The 17,078-nt window shown below is 33.1% G+C and overlaps 1 protein-coding gene and 1 long non-coding RNA gene across 2 annotated transcripts; both read left to right on the top strand.

The window, feature by feature from the left end:
- The first annotated feature begins 1,663 nt into the window (after positions 1–1,663).
- LOC132622885 (uncharacterized) lies at positions 1,664–8,739 on the top strand. The gene is made up of 6 exons (XR_009576032.1): positions 1,664–1,832; positions 2,176–6,371; positions 7,589–7,748; positions 7,858–7,908; positions 8,023–8,085; positions 8,391–8,739. It is a non-coding gene; the product is annotated as an uncharacterized LOC132622885 (long non-coding RNA).
- A 6,201-nt stretch (positions 8,740–14,940) lies between these two features.
- On the top strand, positions 14,941–16,107 carry LOC132627543 (protein PHOSPHATE-INDUCED 1). The gene has a single exon (XM_060342940.1). The coding sequence runs from the start codon at positions 15,037–15,039 to the stop codon at positions 15,964–15,966; it is 930 nt and encodes a 309-aa protein (XP_060198923.1). The 5' UTR covers positions 14,941–15,036; the 3' UTR covers positions 15,967–16,107.
- Positions 16,108–17,078: the final 971 nt, after the last annotated feature.

Consider the following 17,078-nt stretch of genomic DNA (forward strand, 5'->3'; position numbering starts at 1 on the left):
ATTCTCGAAAATTGGATATTTTAGTCAATAAATCTGGAAAGTGGTTTTTTTTTTTTTAATTTGGAAAACTGTAAAGTATTTTTTTCTTTTAAAAAAAGTGTCCTATTTTTTTTTTAAATCTAGATTAATTTAAAAAAAAAATCTAAAAAACTGATTTTAAAAAATATCATTTTCCAGATTTATTAGTAAAAAATTCCAATTTTCCAGAATATTTTTTTTAAGAAGCGGGTTTTATAAAATAAAATAAAATCAGATTTTTAATAAAAGCCATTTTTAACAGATTTGTTTTTAGAAAAATCAATTTTCCAGATTGTTTTTTTTTAAAAAAAAATTGCCACGTAGGCACCACATAGAATAAGTTAAATGTCATGTGGCGTTCATGTCACCCAATTCCAATGATTAGACTTGTTTATGTGGAAATATGTTAGAAATGAGGGTATTTTTGAAACTTTGCTAACGGTAAGGGTATATTTGGCCCCAACTTGTAACGGGAGGGATATATTTGACTACTTTGGCTAACGGAGGGCAAAGTTAGCCAATAAACTAAAGTATAAGAGTATATTTGACCCTTTTCCCTAACTTAAATGATTAAAAAGAAAGTATATAGTCGTACATTGTGGATGTTGTTAAATGATAAGGAAAAATGCTCAATTTATAAATGTACAAAACCTTTTAGCCCAATAAAAGGATTAGCCATAGACAAAAGTGTCTATACAATACTAGTGGCAATTTGCCATGTTAGACCCGGGCCCAAACTATATTAAATTTTTAAAATAAAGATAGCATTTAAAATTAAATAATTAAAAGTCTTGAAACGGCGAAAGAACTTGAAAAGGTAATGAAGTAATTTATTTTTCTCACTCTAATCTTTCCTTGTCCTTAAAAAAATGCATGTTCCTTGTCCTTAAAAAATGCATGTTAATAAATGATGTATTTTTTTTTCTTAATTTAATTTATTTTTTAAAGAAATCTATATTGTAATTTCTTAAACGATGTAGTTTCAGTATACGTTTAACTAACCACTTGTCCTAAATTATACAAAACGTTGATTATTTCATCTTTCATAAAAATCCAATATTGAAAAATGTGAAATTATCACTCTCATTTTGAATTATTTAATTATTATAATTTGGAGACTCTTTTTTAATTTTTCTTTTTTTTTAATTTTTTTACCCCTCCCCCAGGAGCTCCTCTTCTTTTAGTCCTCGGCGACTCGAACCCACAACTTTCGGGTTGGAGCACTACTAAAAAAACAGGATTTCCCAACCTCAATTAAGGTCGGAAAAAACCAACCTCATGAGGTCGGTAAAGTCGTAATATTTATTTTTCAATTTTTTTAAAAATAAACCGACCTTATGAGGTCGGTAATTTTGTACCAAAATTCGAAAACATAATGTACCGACCTCAGTAGGTCGGAAATTTATTTGATGCCTAATATTATAATTTTATTTTTAATTTAAAAGAATACCGACCTCACGAGGTCAGTTCATTAAAAATAATTTGAAATTATTTTTAATAAACCGACCTCGTGAGGTCGGTATTCTTTTAAATTAAAAATAAAATAATTAAATATACCGACCTCATGAGGTCGGTATAATTGGGCAAATAAATTAAATTAAATAGACCTAAATAAACCCTTCTCTCTCCATTTCCATCTCTTTCCCTCTAACGCTTTCACTCCCCTTCTCTCTCTAACCCTAATACGCCGTCGCCGTCACCATCATTGCAGGGAGTCACCGTTGCCGCCGTCCCTAATCAGTACCGCCGTCACCGTTGCCACCGTCCCTAATCAGTACCGCCGTCGCTGTCGCGTCCACAGCCAACCATTTGAGGTATGCTTTCTGTCTTTTCTTAATTAATATTGCGCTATAATTAGAAATCTCCTGATGATGGTAAATGTTCTATATTTGACATTGTGCTGTTAATTTGATGGAAGAAAGTTACGGGGAGAAAATTGGCAACAAACATTAAATATTGAGCCATATCCTTTTGCTGGATGGATTTTTATTTTCAGCTACTGGCTGGAATTTCTCAACAGTTAGTACTATATTTGTTTTATAGTTCACTACTATTCTTTTGCCACTCTGAGATAGATATATGCTCGAGTTGATATAACTTGCTTCAGAAATTGTTATTTTTATTAGCTCAAAATTTGCATTTTTTTTCTTTCTTTAGGTGATGAAGAAAACTCACTATTATTTGGTGGACAAAAGTGGTATCATTTCGGGAGCTGCAGTCTCAGAGTTGCAATTTAACATCATAAAGGAAGACCCATTCATTGTACATGATCTTGAGGTTGAGTCTTTTTACTCTACTAGTTGATTTAGTTGGTCCTATTAATATTTTTTCAAATATCTGATTGCTATTGTATATGGTACTATTTTCAGAGTTTAAGGGGATTGATGTCTTATAATTTGTATGAGCTTAAGGGGATTGATGTCCTAATTATATTTTGATGTTCTATTATAAACTTCTACATGTAACATATGTTGACACCCAATTTCGTCCCTCCTTTATTTTAATTTATTTCCCGGAGTTTTTTAAATTTATTGACGAGCTAAACACTATTATTATTATTTTTATTGCTACTACTATTAATATCGTTACTTTCATTTCACTATTTTACTATCAAAATTACTAGCATTATGTTATCACACATTTTTTATATAGTCCGTCGTCATTTCATTTCCGGATTCGGACTCGTTAAATTAAATATTTATTTTTTACACCAACCACATGATACATATTATACAAGTTATATCACAATATGCCAAACAAATGGCCCAAACTCGTCCAGCCCACAAATTCGCAACCCACATATTAAATCGGACCAGCCCAATTAATTTGTACCCAACCCGGCCCAATCTTTATTTCCTAAAAAAAACCTAATGAACAATCACCTCTTTCTCAGTCGCATACCCCCTCTGTTCTCCCTCTCTCCTCTGTCCTTTCTCTCTCGTCTCCTTGCCCTCTCTCCTCCCTCTTCTAAATCAAGAAACAAAACCCCTTTCAACCATGGCAGATGCCAACAACACCATTTTCGTGCAATACACAGCACCGTACAAGCTTTTCCTCTTACCTCTCCCCATTTTAGCAAAACGCTATTTCTCTTTAGCCATGGCAGTTTCGTCTATCCATTTTCATACCAAAATTGTCTCCACGCCTGCTCTGTCTGAGCTTTCTATCGTTGACAGGGAAAAAGCATTCCTTTTCTTACTTCAAACGTACGTTCATCCTCAAAGACCATAAATGGTCGAACCATTTACAGATAAGATCCGAATTCAGACCATTTGAAATCTGTTTGAAAATACTTTCAGCACTCAGATTCATTTCGATTCGTTTTTGGAAAACCCTAGTTCAACAGCCCGCCCAATTTCAAATCAAAAAACCTATCTTGAGACTATAAATACAAGGCATGAGACCAGTTTTGAGGGAGTTCTTCTCAGCCGCAAAAAACCCTTTGAAATATATACATTTTTCAATCACTATATCTCGGGATATTTTTGAAATATTGAGTGGTTACTCTTTCAATCCGTCTGTTACTTTGAGATTGAGGGTAGATTGGAGACCCGACACCCCTTTCACTGCACCTGAAAAAGGTCGCTGCAATCCCTTCTTTCCTCTTTTTTGGTTCGATTGGATCTTGATGCGTATTTGTGATTCTTTATTTGTGTGCGTAGAGTGTTTCCTTTAGTTTCGAAGCGATTCTGTGTTAATGATGGTATATCAAATTTCATGAAATAGGAAATTCGTATGCTTTTGATAAATGTTGGTATTTTTCTCTAAGATTAAGGTTACTACACTATGTTAAGCATTTTATTTGAAACTATGGTTTAAGATTTGCGTCTCAGTGTTGTTTTTTTTTTATAAAACACGTCTATAAGAAATTTCTTTTCCCCAAAACGTTCTTCTGTATAAGATTGGTTGTTGTCCACCATAGAATTTGCATCAGTTCTGTTCTTGGTGTGTAATATTTTAGTTTGTTTTATGTAGAGTCCAGAGTATTAGTTAAGGTTTAGTTGTCTAATTTTCAATAAGAATATGAGTTAGTCGTAGCTTTGTTTCGATTTTACGTGAATGCACATATCTCTTATGCCTGTACCGAGCTTATTTCTCTTGTCATCGAACCTGCCAGTATGCCTTGCTTATGGGAGTTTATTTGCGCAAATGATTCTGCTGTACTTGTTTAACTGAGGTTGTGCATGCTATGTATATCTTGAATTTGTTTCGTATATTACCCTATTTGTCCTAAACTGTCTGGGCGTTGTCTCTCTTTCTTACACGTGTCGTCGTTGTTTTCGGGAATTTGACTTAGAGAAACGTGGCTTCAGCTGCTGTTTGACAGCAGCAGCCCTCTCATTTTGGTCTGAAATCTGTTGAATCCTGTTTTCATAGTGTCTTCAATCTGTCGTTTGTCGGAAATCCGTTGAGTTCTGTTAAATGACATTCAGTTTACTTTTACTTATGTTCGCACGTATTGTCAATACATACATGGGGTAGTTAAAGACTCAAATCAGTCCTAGTTTGCTTTAGTTTTTTTTTTCGTGTTTGACCATCAGATTGCCTCTCTAATATTGTTTTCCCTGTTTTTATTTTCTTTATTCACATGGTAAACTTGATGAGCACTAACTCGAATTAATTGTTTGGCAGTGGGTAGTTTAAGTCACGTTGGCTGTTTAGATATTGAGTAAAATGGTTGGTCTAGTCTTAATCACTTATTAAGCGTTTTAAGCAATGAAGCCGTTGATTTACTCGTTTGAATTTTACATTATATAGCCTTATTTATTGATCATGTACTAATCTTTCTTTCCTTTTTTTATGCATGACATCTCGCATACGAGTCCAAGCGACTCGTCATCCTCCTCCGCAGTCGGCGTTAGGCTAAAATCCCAACAAAATCCTATCGTGTCCAGCCCCCTGTTCGCAGCATGAACAAGAAAAAATAAAATCTGGGCCGAAGCCCAATAGGTGATGAACAGTTCGCAGCAACATATTAAGGCTGTTGGGCTGAAGCCCAACAGTCAATGGACCACAACAGTTTTGGAAAGTGGGCTGAGCCCATTTAAATCATGTTACTCCTCCATTTTACTTTTTTTTTTCTTATGAATTTAACTCTTATTGTGTGATTGACGCGTTGTTTGTTAATTTAGACGCCGTAGTAAAATTAGTGGAGTCTAGTATTAGTAATGGGTCCTTAATTTAAGGGGACAACAAGAATTAGTTCCATAGGTTCCGTTTTTTTTCTTTTATGTTAAAACTATTTATAGTATCATACTGTTATTCTTTCTATTATTAGAATAATTGATTTTCAAAAATAGCACTACTGTATATTTTGAGTTAAGGTAATTATGATTTATGCTTACTATCTTGGAAAACTTCAAAACATCATTAATACGCAAATATAAACTTAAGTGTATTCTATAAACATTCTCATAAGCCTCATCCAATTGTACATATTTTTCTTAGTCAAATAATGCTAAATAAAAGTGATAAAAAAAAGTGAAAGAAAATTCATGCCCTTCTCATCATATTTAAAAAATAAGTCTAGGCTTTTCTACATCACAATATTTATACAATATAATTTTTATTTAAAGTTCATGTTTATTGAATCTCCTCTACAAGTATTATTTTAAACAACACTATTATACTTTCGTTTAAAGCCTTAACAATATTTATAAGTTGTATTTTTAAAATAGCATTAGAAGTACTCTTTTATACAAATAATTTCTACAAGTCCTATTTTAAATAGTATTGTTACAGGTCTATCCATAACTTTAGCCACATTTACAAAGCTACGTTCTTTTCTATAATACTACATTTACACTTAGCCTAATTAAATTTTAGTTCGGTCGGTTAACCATTGTTAATGGATCTTAGAGGATGCTTAATACCTTCCCTCTAGATTAGTTGAACCCTTACCTAGAATTTTGGTTTCGTAGATTTAAAAAAAAAAACAGAGTTAACTTTAGATATTTACTTTAACTAAATTTAGGTGTCCTAATTAACCAAAATAATTAGGTGGCGACTCCTGTACTTTAATTAACCCCGAAATTACCGGGATGTTGTAAACTATTTTGACTTCGGTTAAAATAGGGTATAACAAACATTATGGTCCATGCTCTGCAGTGAGGGAAAAGAGCCCCCTTCAACACTTATGTGGATTTTGTTCTATTTGGCTCAGGTTTGCTCATGTCTTCAATAAATATTCAGGGTTTCATGTCCTTTTCTTTGTTTCCTTTCACCTTCCTAATTGATAAAAAATATTCTTGCTGCAGCATTATGACAGATATGGACAGTATGACATTGCTCTTGTAAAAATTGATGAGGCAATAGAACATACTCCTACAGTCACAGATTTATACTGTGTCAAGGTATATTTGCTCATCTATCCATATCAAAATACTTGTGAATCTTTCATTATTCGTTTCTTTTGCCTTTACCATTTGTTTGTTGACTTTAATATTTGGCAATATCCCTGCTTGGTTCACCTTGCTGGAAATTGTTTCTTCTGGTACTGCACTTCCAATTTTCAAAATGTAGTGAAAATTAAAGTCTGCTATCAGAGCTTTTCAAAATTAATTATCTGTATTTGCATCTTAAATTGTATGCTTTTGTTTAATAGGTCCGGATAGAGAATTGGTTCAGGTATTATTTTGTTTCTGGCTTTCTGTCACATCTTGATAAGTATGGTGAATTTGGGCTTCACAATCTCTTGTATGATATATGCATATTTGGCTAGTAGTACTGTATGACCTTAGTGATGCTAGAAGACACTAGAATTGATTTTATATCGAGTCTAGTGTGCCGAGGGATATCTCTATCACCAGTTGAATTTGTTCTTTTGATGGAAAGATAGTTCATGAAACTTTGAGTGGTCACCATCTTATATCCGTGAGGTCGTGTCAGACATTTGGAGTCTATTCCAGAAAACGAGTGTGTCCAATAAAATGGGGGAAAAGGAACTTTATTAATTTGAGGCTATTCCAAATTTTGCATATTTTGATTGAATAAAATCTTCTCAATTGAGAAAACATCAGATTGAAGATCCTCTAGCTGAGGCTACAAAGTACCTGAAGCTGCTACTTAAGCACTCATCTGATTGCTTGGAGACACATTTACTGTCCTTTGAAGTAAACATGAGGAAACAGAAAATCTTCAGAGTTTCCAGTAGCAACTTGATTGCAGTTATCCCCGATTGCTCAAAGTGTTAACAGGAAATCGGGAATAGCATCCTAAGATGCATTAGATGCAAATTTTTGCCACTCATGAAGCGTTGGTTAATAGTTTCATCAAACCTATGAAAAACAGTAACCCGTTGTTAAAGAAAACTCACACTTACCCCATTTCAAAAGAAAAAATAAAACCATATGGAAAGAGACATTGTACAACACTAATCTGTAGTACAAGGTGTGCATGTACTTCTCTCGACTTGGCCTTTTTGTATTTATTGTTGCCTCTCTCACGATTTGATCCATCGGTCTTCTGTATAGTATCCCTAACTAAAAATATTTGTGCATTATAAGTTGAAATGGTTAAGTTATGATGGCTTTGCTTATTATGCTAATGGTTTCCATTGGTTCCCTACTAGATAATTCCTTATTCTCTAGCTTTGGAGTTTCATCAGCAGGCAGCAACCTAAGCGACTAATGTTTTCCTGCTTCCTATCCGGACCTGGTTTTCATAGTGATGTAAGTGATATACCTGAGGAAACTTACCCACTTCTACAGTACTGTGAACTCCTTATCATGGTTGGTCTCCCTCTCTGCCTCTCTTCCTTTGAACTCCGCATTCGTTTATCCTACAATTAGTTAATATTAAATGCTAAACCAACTAATAAATGTCTCCTGACATTTTTAGGATGCTTTGCGGCCAGATAGATCTTCCTTAACACATTTTGGACTTCCAAGGGTGAGCTCTAATCTGTTATATCCTTTTTCTCTTTTTAGGCTGAATCGAGGGTGGTGGTATCTAGAGATTTTAAAAGTTGAATAATTAAATATTTCTTGTCATTGACATATCCAGGAAAACAATTGAAGGCTCTGGATGAAGTGCGGAAAATCAAACCAAAAAGAACACTTTTCACTGGTATGTTGGTTCCTTCTTTTCCTATTTTATTTACCTTGGTTCTTTCTTTTTCTGTTTTACTTCTGCGTATGATAGGCTAGGCTTTCAGTATCTTTTTTGGCTTGTGCCTTTTAGACCTTAGTAGATCTTCAACTACCAGAGCTTTGATTTGTCTTTAAGGAAGATTTTTATACTGCAATTATATATGAATTACTTGGTAAATCCTGCTAATGTTATAATGCCGATAAATCAGTAGTAAATGAAATTTGACGCACATAAAGAACTGCTTCATAGCTAACGAGCTCATATGTTGATGTGGTTTGAAGGCATGATGCATCTCATGGATCATGAAGTAGTAAATGAAAGGCTACTGAAACTGAAGGAGACGGAAGGCATCGATGTGCAACTTAGCTATGATGGGCTTCGAGTACCAGTGAGCCTGCAGGCTTTCAGGTCTGACTCGACAAACCTGGCTATTCTTTCTGAATAAATGAAGATCATTCAGAATTTTGTAGTAGCTTAATGTCTCTTGTGAATGTAGTCTAATGTTGTAGACTAACTTAGTGTAGACTAGTTTAATGTTTTGTGGATGTTTGTAAAGGTTGAAGTAGTTAATGTCTCTTGTGAATGTTTGAATGACGTTTTGATTCAACTTTGAAGTAGTTTCGAATTGAATTTGATGTATTGGTGGTTTTTGATATATGTGTTGTAATATGTGTTTGTTGAAGTAGCTTAATATTTTGTGTATTTATAGTAGTTTGGTGAATTGTTGACAGTTATTTGAGCTGGTTTTAGTTGAATATAAAATTATTTTCATCTTGACAGGGGGGCAGCTGGAATAGCAGCTAGTTCCCACTAATTTTTTTGCAGAATACCGACCTCGTGAGGTCGGTTTTCTGCAAAATTTACCAGAAACTGCAAATTATCGACCTCATGAGGTCGATTTTCTGCAAAAAAAATTCCCATAAAATGCAAATTGCCGACCTCATGAGGTCGGTTTTCTGCAAAATTCTCCCAAAAATTGCAAATTACCGACCTCATGATGTCGGTTGTCCGCAAAATTTTCCCAAAAATTACAAATTACCGACCTCATGAGGTCGGGTTTCTGCAAATATTTTGCAGAAATTGTGAAATACCGATCTCATGACGACGGAAATCTAAAACAATATATTATATATTCATATAAATTACCGACCTCACGAGGTCGGTAAACTCATATCATTATATTATTAATATAATTTACCGACCTAGTGAGGTCGGTACTTTATCTAATTAATACCCGTCGTAAAAAAATTACCGACCTCGTGAGGTTGGGTTTTTGCGACCTCATGAGGTCGGTAATATTTCCGACCTAATTTTGAGGTCAGTTTTTGACCAAAACCGACCTCATGAGGTAGGAGATAGCCATTTTTTAGGTTGGAAAATCCTTTTTTTTTTAGTAGTGGAGGTGGGTGCTTCCATATGAGTAGCCCCCTCTTGTTATTATTCAGAGGGCTTAACTGCCTTTTTTTACTTACTATTTCAAACATTTTTAGTTATATATGAAAAATAATTTTTAATTTTATAATTAAGTACTTAGGTAGAAAGGGAATGTCACGAAACCTTGTTTACTTGTCTATAATAAATTTCATAGGAAAAAAATACTTTGAAACAAATTTAATAATCATTTCACATAAAAGAAAGACAATAATTTTTGGATTAATTTTAAATTTGGTTGAATAAATAGAGCTTTTGTGGTATCACTATCAAATCACTCCCTGTAGCATTTAAGAAAGCCATAAAGTTATTCAAATTTACCAAAATGGATGAAAACTTATAAAGTAATTAAAGAATTAGAAATAAAATGGACAAAAAATTTCATGTGAGAACTACAAAACTTTGAGATCCTTTCTTATATCTAATAATAAAATGTTTTACCTTCCTTCAATTATAGGAAAATTCAAATATTGTAAAAAATCCTACCATATTTGGAAAATTTAAATATGGTAAATATTTGGGTGACTCGGACCAACGTAGTGTCCGGGTGCTAAGAACAAGCAATTTGTGTATTCAAAAATGAAGAAGAGACTAGCTTGAAATTGCAGAGATAAAATGCTTGGTAGGTAAGGAGTGAGGCAAAGTAAACGATATTCCCACCTTGGATCCCTCTATACTTGAATGCATGCATGAACTGTATATATTCTCTCCGCCATTCAAACTGACATTTTTTTGTATTTAATTCAATTAGGTAGTGTAAAAAAAAAAATCAATTCGGTTGACAATAGAAGGTCTGTTCATGTGCTTAGCTGAAATACTACTAAGAGATTTTGCTTTGGCCAATTTATAAGCACGTATATACTCGTTTGATACACATCAGAGATACTTAAAAATTGTGTCTTTACAAGCCAAAATTAATTTAAAGTCATAAGTTAATTATCCCAACTAATGAAATTTGAGCTCATAAATAATTTTAGTCATGTAAAACGTTTTACTATTTAATTGCCAATATTTTTTATAATCCTCAAAATATTCTTTTCAAAGCAAAATTTCTAAGTCTCTTTTCATACTGTTTCATCATTCGTCCTTTTCGCGTAAAAGTAATTTTAAATCTATAATTTTTGGTAAATAATTTTAAGGACATTTTAATCTTTTAAATAAAAATTAAGAAGTGCTCACACTGACTACTTGTTATAGGTTTTAACATATCTATCCAAACACTACTATTTATTTGTATATTTAACTTAAATATCTAAAAATATTTTTCAGTATTTGATGCTTATTATTTATTTTTAATCAAGTGGCCAAATAGCTCTTATAAGTTATACGTCTCGAAAAAGACTAGCTCCCGTCTGGCCATAGATCTTGGATGTTTTTTTCAAAAATAAAATCGAAAACATTGTTTGTGCATGAATTTTGATCAACTTTTTAAAAGATTCTGAAGAAAAAATTCCAAGTTCCAAATCAGTTTTTGGGTGAAACTTTTCTTCCACTCACAATTTTTTTTTAAAGTAAAATACTTGTCCAACCACAACTTCAAGTTCCAAAAATTATTTTTCAACATAACTTCAAAAGCTCATTTTTTCAAGTTCCACAAAAACTATGGCCGAACGCTAGCTAAACATCCTAAGCAGGCGTTTGGACATGCGATTTCTCATGATGAAATCCCAAAGCATCCAAAAAGGCATGATTTGGGATTCCAAATCATGATTTCAAAATTTTTAAATGTAAAAGTTGACCCATAAATTTATATTTTGTAAAAATAGATCCATAAGTTGGTAGATATATTTATCAACCATGTTTACCAACCATTCATATCAAATATTAAAAGATTTACAAGTTGGTAGTATATTTATAACAAATTTACACTTACCAACCATGTGGGAGAATTATATTAAAGAGTAATTAAACTACAACTCATGTTCAGTTTATCATTTTATTGAATTAAAGTTTGATCAATTAATATTGTATTAATTTCGTTATGAACTATGACTTGCTCATTTGGTAAGATTGTATAAGAATTGGGGAAGTTTTGATGGTTTTTACAACTTGTGAAGTTTTATGTCTATAAAAAAAAATATAACTTAAAAAATTCAAATTACATATCCAAACAAAACTTCAATTTTAAATCATTAATGTTCAAACGGCTCCTGACGATACAATAGGGGCACAAACCAAAGCACTTGCCAGGGAATAGTATATATGAGGATAGAATATACTATGGATAATGAAATACGCAGTTGTTCACCGTAGTTATATTCGTATAGAGTTCTCCAGAAGTTCTTTTATGTAGATATAGACAAAAAGTTCCTAAATTCTTGGACCATTTACAGCTAAGATGCTGCTGGATATCATAAGCAAGCAGCAGTAGTAATTAATTAAGTTCTAATTAAAAGTACGTTCCTCGTAGACTTTTTAATTTTCTATAGTTTTTGGCTAATCTTATTTTTTGGGTCCTTTTAAGTGTTTTATGATTATTCTTTGTATAGAACTAAGGATTCTCAAAGGCTCCCTAGCCTTTGCAGCCCAAAACTTAAAAAAAAACTATTTAGTTAGCTAAGTATAAAAAAAACTATTTAGTTAGCTAAGTATGACGTAAGCAATGTTCACGAATAATTAAACAATGGCATTTTAGTACATTAGGATAGTGTTATCCACAGCTGGAAATGTTTTTTTAAGATTAAAAACAAAAGGCATCCGTGAGACACGCTGATCCTTTAGCTCCTAGTAACAGTTACCTGGGTTTTAGGGCATTGCAAGTAGACGCATAATACTATCCTTTTGGTTTTTGAATCTTTAGTATAAAATTCTTGTTATTATTTATTCTGGCTCGTGAATTTATGTACATAACTACTTTATTGACATGTCCATATATGAAGTAGTTTCAAGAATTAAATGATCAAATATTTGCGATGTAAATATTCGCCCGTATACCTCTCCTTCCTCATAATTAACGGCTCGTTCAATCACCAAAAATAAGTAGAAAGGAAAGTCATAGAAAAAAAATTAGCAAATCTTACATAACTCTATGTTCTAAATACGAGTATGAGTCAGCAATATTTCCCTCTAAGAATTTGTGGCCAAAAAAAAAAAAAAAGTCCCACGAACATCATCTCTTGGAAATTGATTAAAATACGTCAAACGCTGCACATGACAAGAATGTCTATAGTTTTCCCATGTTTTTGAATCTATGGTTCGCAACTATTTATCAAAAATATTTGTACATATAATTGTTAAGACGTAGTGCAAGGAAATTGCACTATTTTATCCGTGACTGTCCCATTATCATCTAGTAGAGTATTTAGCTTTTATCTCATTTCAACAACGCATTTTGTAAACCATTGATCTAATACAATGCAAGCTGTACTTGCTCAAGTAGCTAATTATAAATTATATTAGTATTTTAATTAATTAATTACTGTACACGCGATATATCCAAGTGTGACGGAGTGTAAGCTGACATAGTGTGCAATGTACCGGACAACTAAGAATTGGTAAGTGTGAAAATTTAAAATTAAATAAGTTGAGCATTCTTGATTTGTGGAGTTCATTGGATGCGCACATTTCTGGAAACTGACTTAGTGCAGAAAAATTAACCTAGTTTATCCATTTCACATATATATGCACATTATAATATTCTAACACCGTTACTTTATTCTGGGATTAGAGAATGGCTTCCTTGAGAACATACAATCTACATTTTATAATTAACTTAACAGCATTTTGTAATTCGATGAGTAACTTGTGGATAATAATTTTTGTACGTCAATGCATTTTTCTTGAATTTATTCAAGTAAAATATTTTCTTGAATTTTTTCTAGAGTTTGATTTTGTGTGTTTATTTTATAAAAATAAATTTATAACTGTAAAATTGATATTTTAACTAAAAAGGTGAATCTTCATATTTTATGAAGGAGTTAAATGGTCACTCAATTTATAGTAATTAGTCACTGAAAATCTGAAATCACTCAACTTTATCTAGTTACCTTCTATAATCATAACGTGTTAACCGTAAGTTTTTAGGAAAATAAATATTTAAAAAATTAAAATTAATATGTAGATTTATTTAGTTCCAAAATCATCCTATCCGACCCAGTTCTTTAACTTGACCCGCTTAAAGTATGTTTACTATTAAGAGACGTCCTTAATACTAACATTTAACTAAAGAATAGGACCGTTCTCACTTCCCAGTAAATTTCCGTAGTAGTCCGTCCTTTTATCTCACTATGAAGGGTCTAAAAGAGGAAGCACATCATATTTACAATGGTAACTTCATAGAGAATACTAGACATTTGAAGTTAATTCTCACCTATGCTCCACTATTTTGCTATGATGTGGTTTTACAATTTTTTTGTGTCTTGATCTGTTTTTTTGAAACACATAAATGCAAAAAAGAGCACTGCTAAAGCAAAGGAGCCTAAAGCATAAAAGGAAAAAAAGAAAAAGAAGAAGCGGATAAAAGCAAGTTAAAATGGAAATTACAGTTGTCACGTGATAGCTAGATCCAGCTGGATTATTCAATTTCACAGCTCTCTCTTCTTAGTATGCTGCAGCCATATATCTCACGAGACTTTTGTTGTGTCCACTTATTAACTAGCCAGTAGCCACAGCCACCTCGGATGCTTTTCTCAAGTTTTTTGAAATTAATTAAGGGCTAGGAAAATAAACTAACAACCATTAAAAATTAAAAATCGTATTTTCTCTGTTTCAATTTATGTGAATCTATTTCTTTTTTAATTCGTATCAAAATGAATAACTTTTTTCCTAATTTAAAAACAGATTCACTTTATGAAATGATTTACAGCCATACAAACATTCAAAACTTATTTTGAACTATAAGTTTCAATAACCTTTAAGCTTTCTTAAATATCGTATTAAAATAGAGAGATTATTACTACGGAGAAAAAACGAATGGCATATATTTTAAACAAGAATGCTCAGTCACATTTCTCAAAACTCCTTTTCTGGCCAGCTAGACTCTTTCCTCGTCATATTTCCACACACACACTTCCCCATAACTGCCTCTTGTTATCCAGCCTGTGCAATACCCTTTTTCTTTTTTCTCATTAAAGCCTCAACGTCTCAAATTCTGTAGTCTGTACCTTCTAAATTTCCAATATACCCTTTGCTTTTTTAGTCACTGCTGTTATTCAATTATTATCCTTCAGGCCCCACAGTAGAGCTCTCAATAGACTTTATGGACCCAAAGCAAATGCTGTAACTAAGCTGTAACGCTTTTTTTGTTATCCACTTACGTAGCACCAAATTTTCCGTCCTCACCTAAAAGTGTAATGCGTTTGATTTTAGCAAAATGTCACTTTCTCAGTAAGTTCCTCCATGACTCGTTTTAATGCTTTTTATATAGAACATTTAAATAAAAATCTCACCACCCAATTACTCTCTCACTGTTCTGTATAAATACCACCATTCCTCACAACCATCTCATCTCACTCCACAGCTCCTCTCTTCCTCTACTCTAGTACTCTTAATTTTTCAATGGCTGCCCATTTGATTTTGAAACTCTTTCTTGTAATTTCTTTCTTTAATGTGTGCTTTGCTTCAAGAAAGCTCAATGCTTTAGTCCAAGATCAGCTCTTGCAGTACCACAAAGGTCCGCTTCTTTCTGGCAAAATCTCTGTCAATCTAATATGGTATGGCAAATTCAAGCCATCCCAAAGGGCCATTGTATCCGATTTTATCACTTCCCTTTCTTCTCCGACTCCATCTAAAACCCATCCTTCAGTAGCCGAATGGTGGAAAACCACAGAAAAATACTACCATCTCGCCAATTCGAAGAACACCCTTTCCCTCTCTTTAGGCAAACAAGTACTCCTTGAAAATTATTCCCAAGGAAAATCATTGACACAAAAACAAATCGTTCAATTAGCATCAAAGGGTGAACAAAAAGATGCTATTAACATTGTTTTGACCGCCTCTGATGTTGCCGTTGATGGGTTCTGTGTCAATCGGTGTGGAACCCATGGGTCTTCCAAAGGTGCTATTATTAAGGGCAAAACTTACAAATTTGCTTATATTTGGGTTGGTAACTCAGAAACCCAATGTGCTGGTTACTGCACCTGGCCATTCCACCAGCCCATTTACGGACCACAAAGCCCTCCATTGGGTGCACCAAACAACGATGTGGGTGTTGATGGTATGGTGATCAACTTGGCTAGCTTATTGGCTGGAACCGCCACGAACCCATTTGGAAATGGTTACTATCAGGGCGAAGCAGATGCGCCTTTGGAGGCTGCATCTGCCTGCCCTGGTGTTTATGCTAAGGGTGCTTACCCTGGCTATGCAGGAGATTTATTGGTAGACAAAACTACAGGTGCAAGCTACAATGCACATGGTACAAATGGAAGGAAATACTTGGTTCCCGCTTTGTATGATCCATCTACATCTTCTTGTTCAACTCTAGTCTAGAAAATGAATAGCAGGAAACTAGTTGGGTATTGTAGTTGTACACGCTAATTCAGTATAGTGAATACTGTAATTTTTGATTCATTCATTTGTTTGAGGTTTAAAATTAAAGAGCAAATTGCTTCGGTTTGCTTTCAAAATCAATCATTGTCCAATTCTCCTTATTCTCATTACTTTCAGCAATTTTTGTTCATTAATAGTGGTTATGATTTTAGGTAATTTGTTTGATAAAACGTAACCCTTAGAACCATTTAACAATGTGCCTAAAAGAACAATATCCCAAAAAGAGTACAGTTATAAGTGTTTGCTCTGTTTCATTTTGACGTTCCTTCACCTCCTGTCACAACCCCTTTTCTAACTACGGAGTAGTAAATTTTCTTAGTGGAGAATATCAAATATCAAGTGGTACAATTTTCCCGTCAAACGAAAAAAGAGAACAAAAAATAAAGTCCGGTTAGAGTTTCATATCTAAACTATTAAGTTGGTGGATAGGTTGCTTACTATTCTTGTGGTCCGATCCGTGTAGGAATTTAATGTACTGGACTCTCTAAAACTATTAGGTGTACATAAAATTCGAAAATGATGTGTTGCGTGTGTTTTATTCTCCAATAATCGCTTTTAATCTGATAAGCGACAGTACATGTGGAATTAACTCCTCCTTTCTTCTGTCACTTGAAAATTGAAATTAATTTCCAATAAACTAATTAGCTCCTAGTTTTTAAAACAAAAAAATAAAATAAAAAATTTAAGTATACAAACAAAACTGTAAAAACAAAGACCAACTCTTACTTTTTATCTTTTGTTCCGACTTCAATTCTTAGTAACAATCATGATTCTTTGTCACATGTTCTTGCCAAAGGTCGTCGATTTCACAAGTTCGCCCACTCAAATTTATCGTGAAAGACTTGCAGGTGAACCAAGTGAAGAAGTTGAAAAAGCTAATTAGTTGTTGGTCAACGATGAACAAGATGAAGAAAATAGATCCAAGTGAAGAAGTTGAAAAAGCTAATTAGTTGTTGGTCAACGATGAACAAGATGAAGAAAATAGATGAATCCTAAAAAAAATGAAGAAGAAAGAAATAAAAGACAAGAGAGATATATAAGAAATTATATAC

Source organism: Lycium barbarum, chromosome 2, assembly GCF_019175385.1.
Source record: "Lycium barbarum isolate Lr01 chromosome 2, ASM1917538v2, whole genome shotgun sequence".
NCBI classification, from domain to species: domain Eukaryota; kingdom Viridiplantae; phylum Streptophyta; class Magnoliopsida; order Solanales; family Solanaceae; genus Lycium; species Lycium barbarum.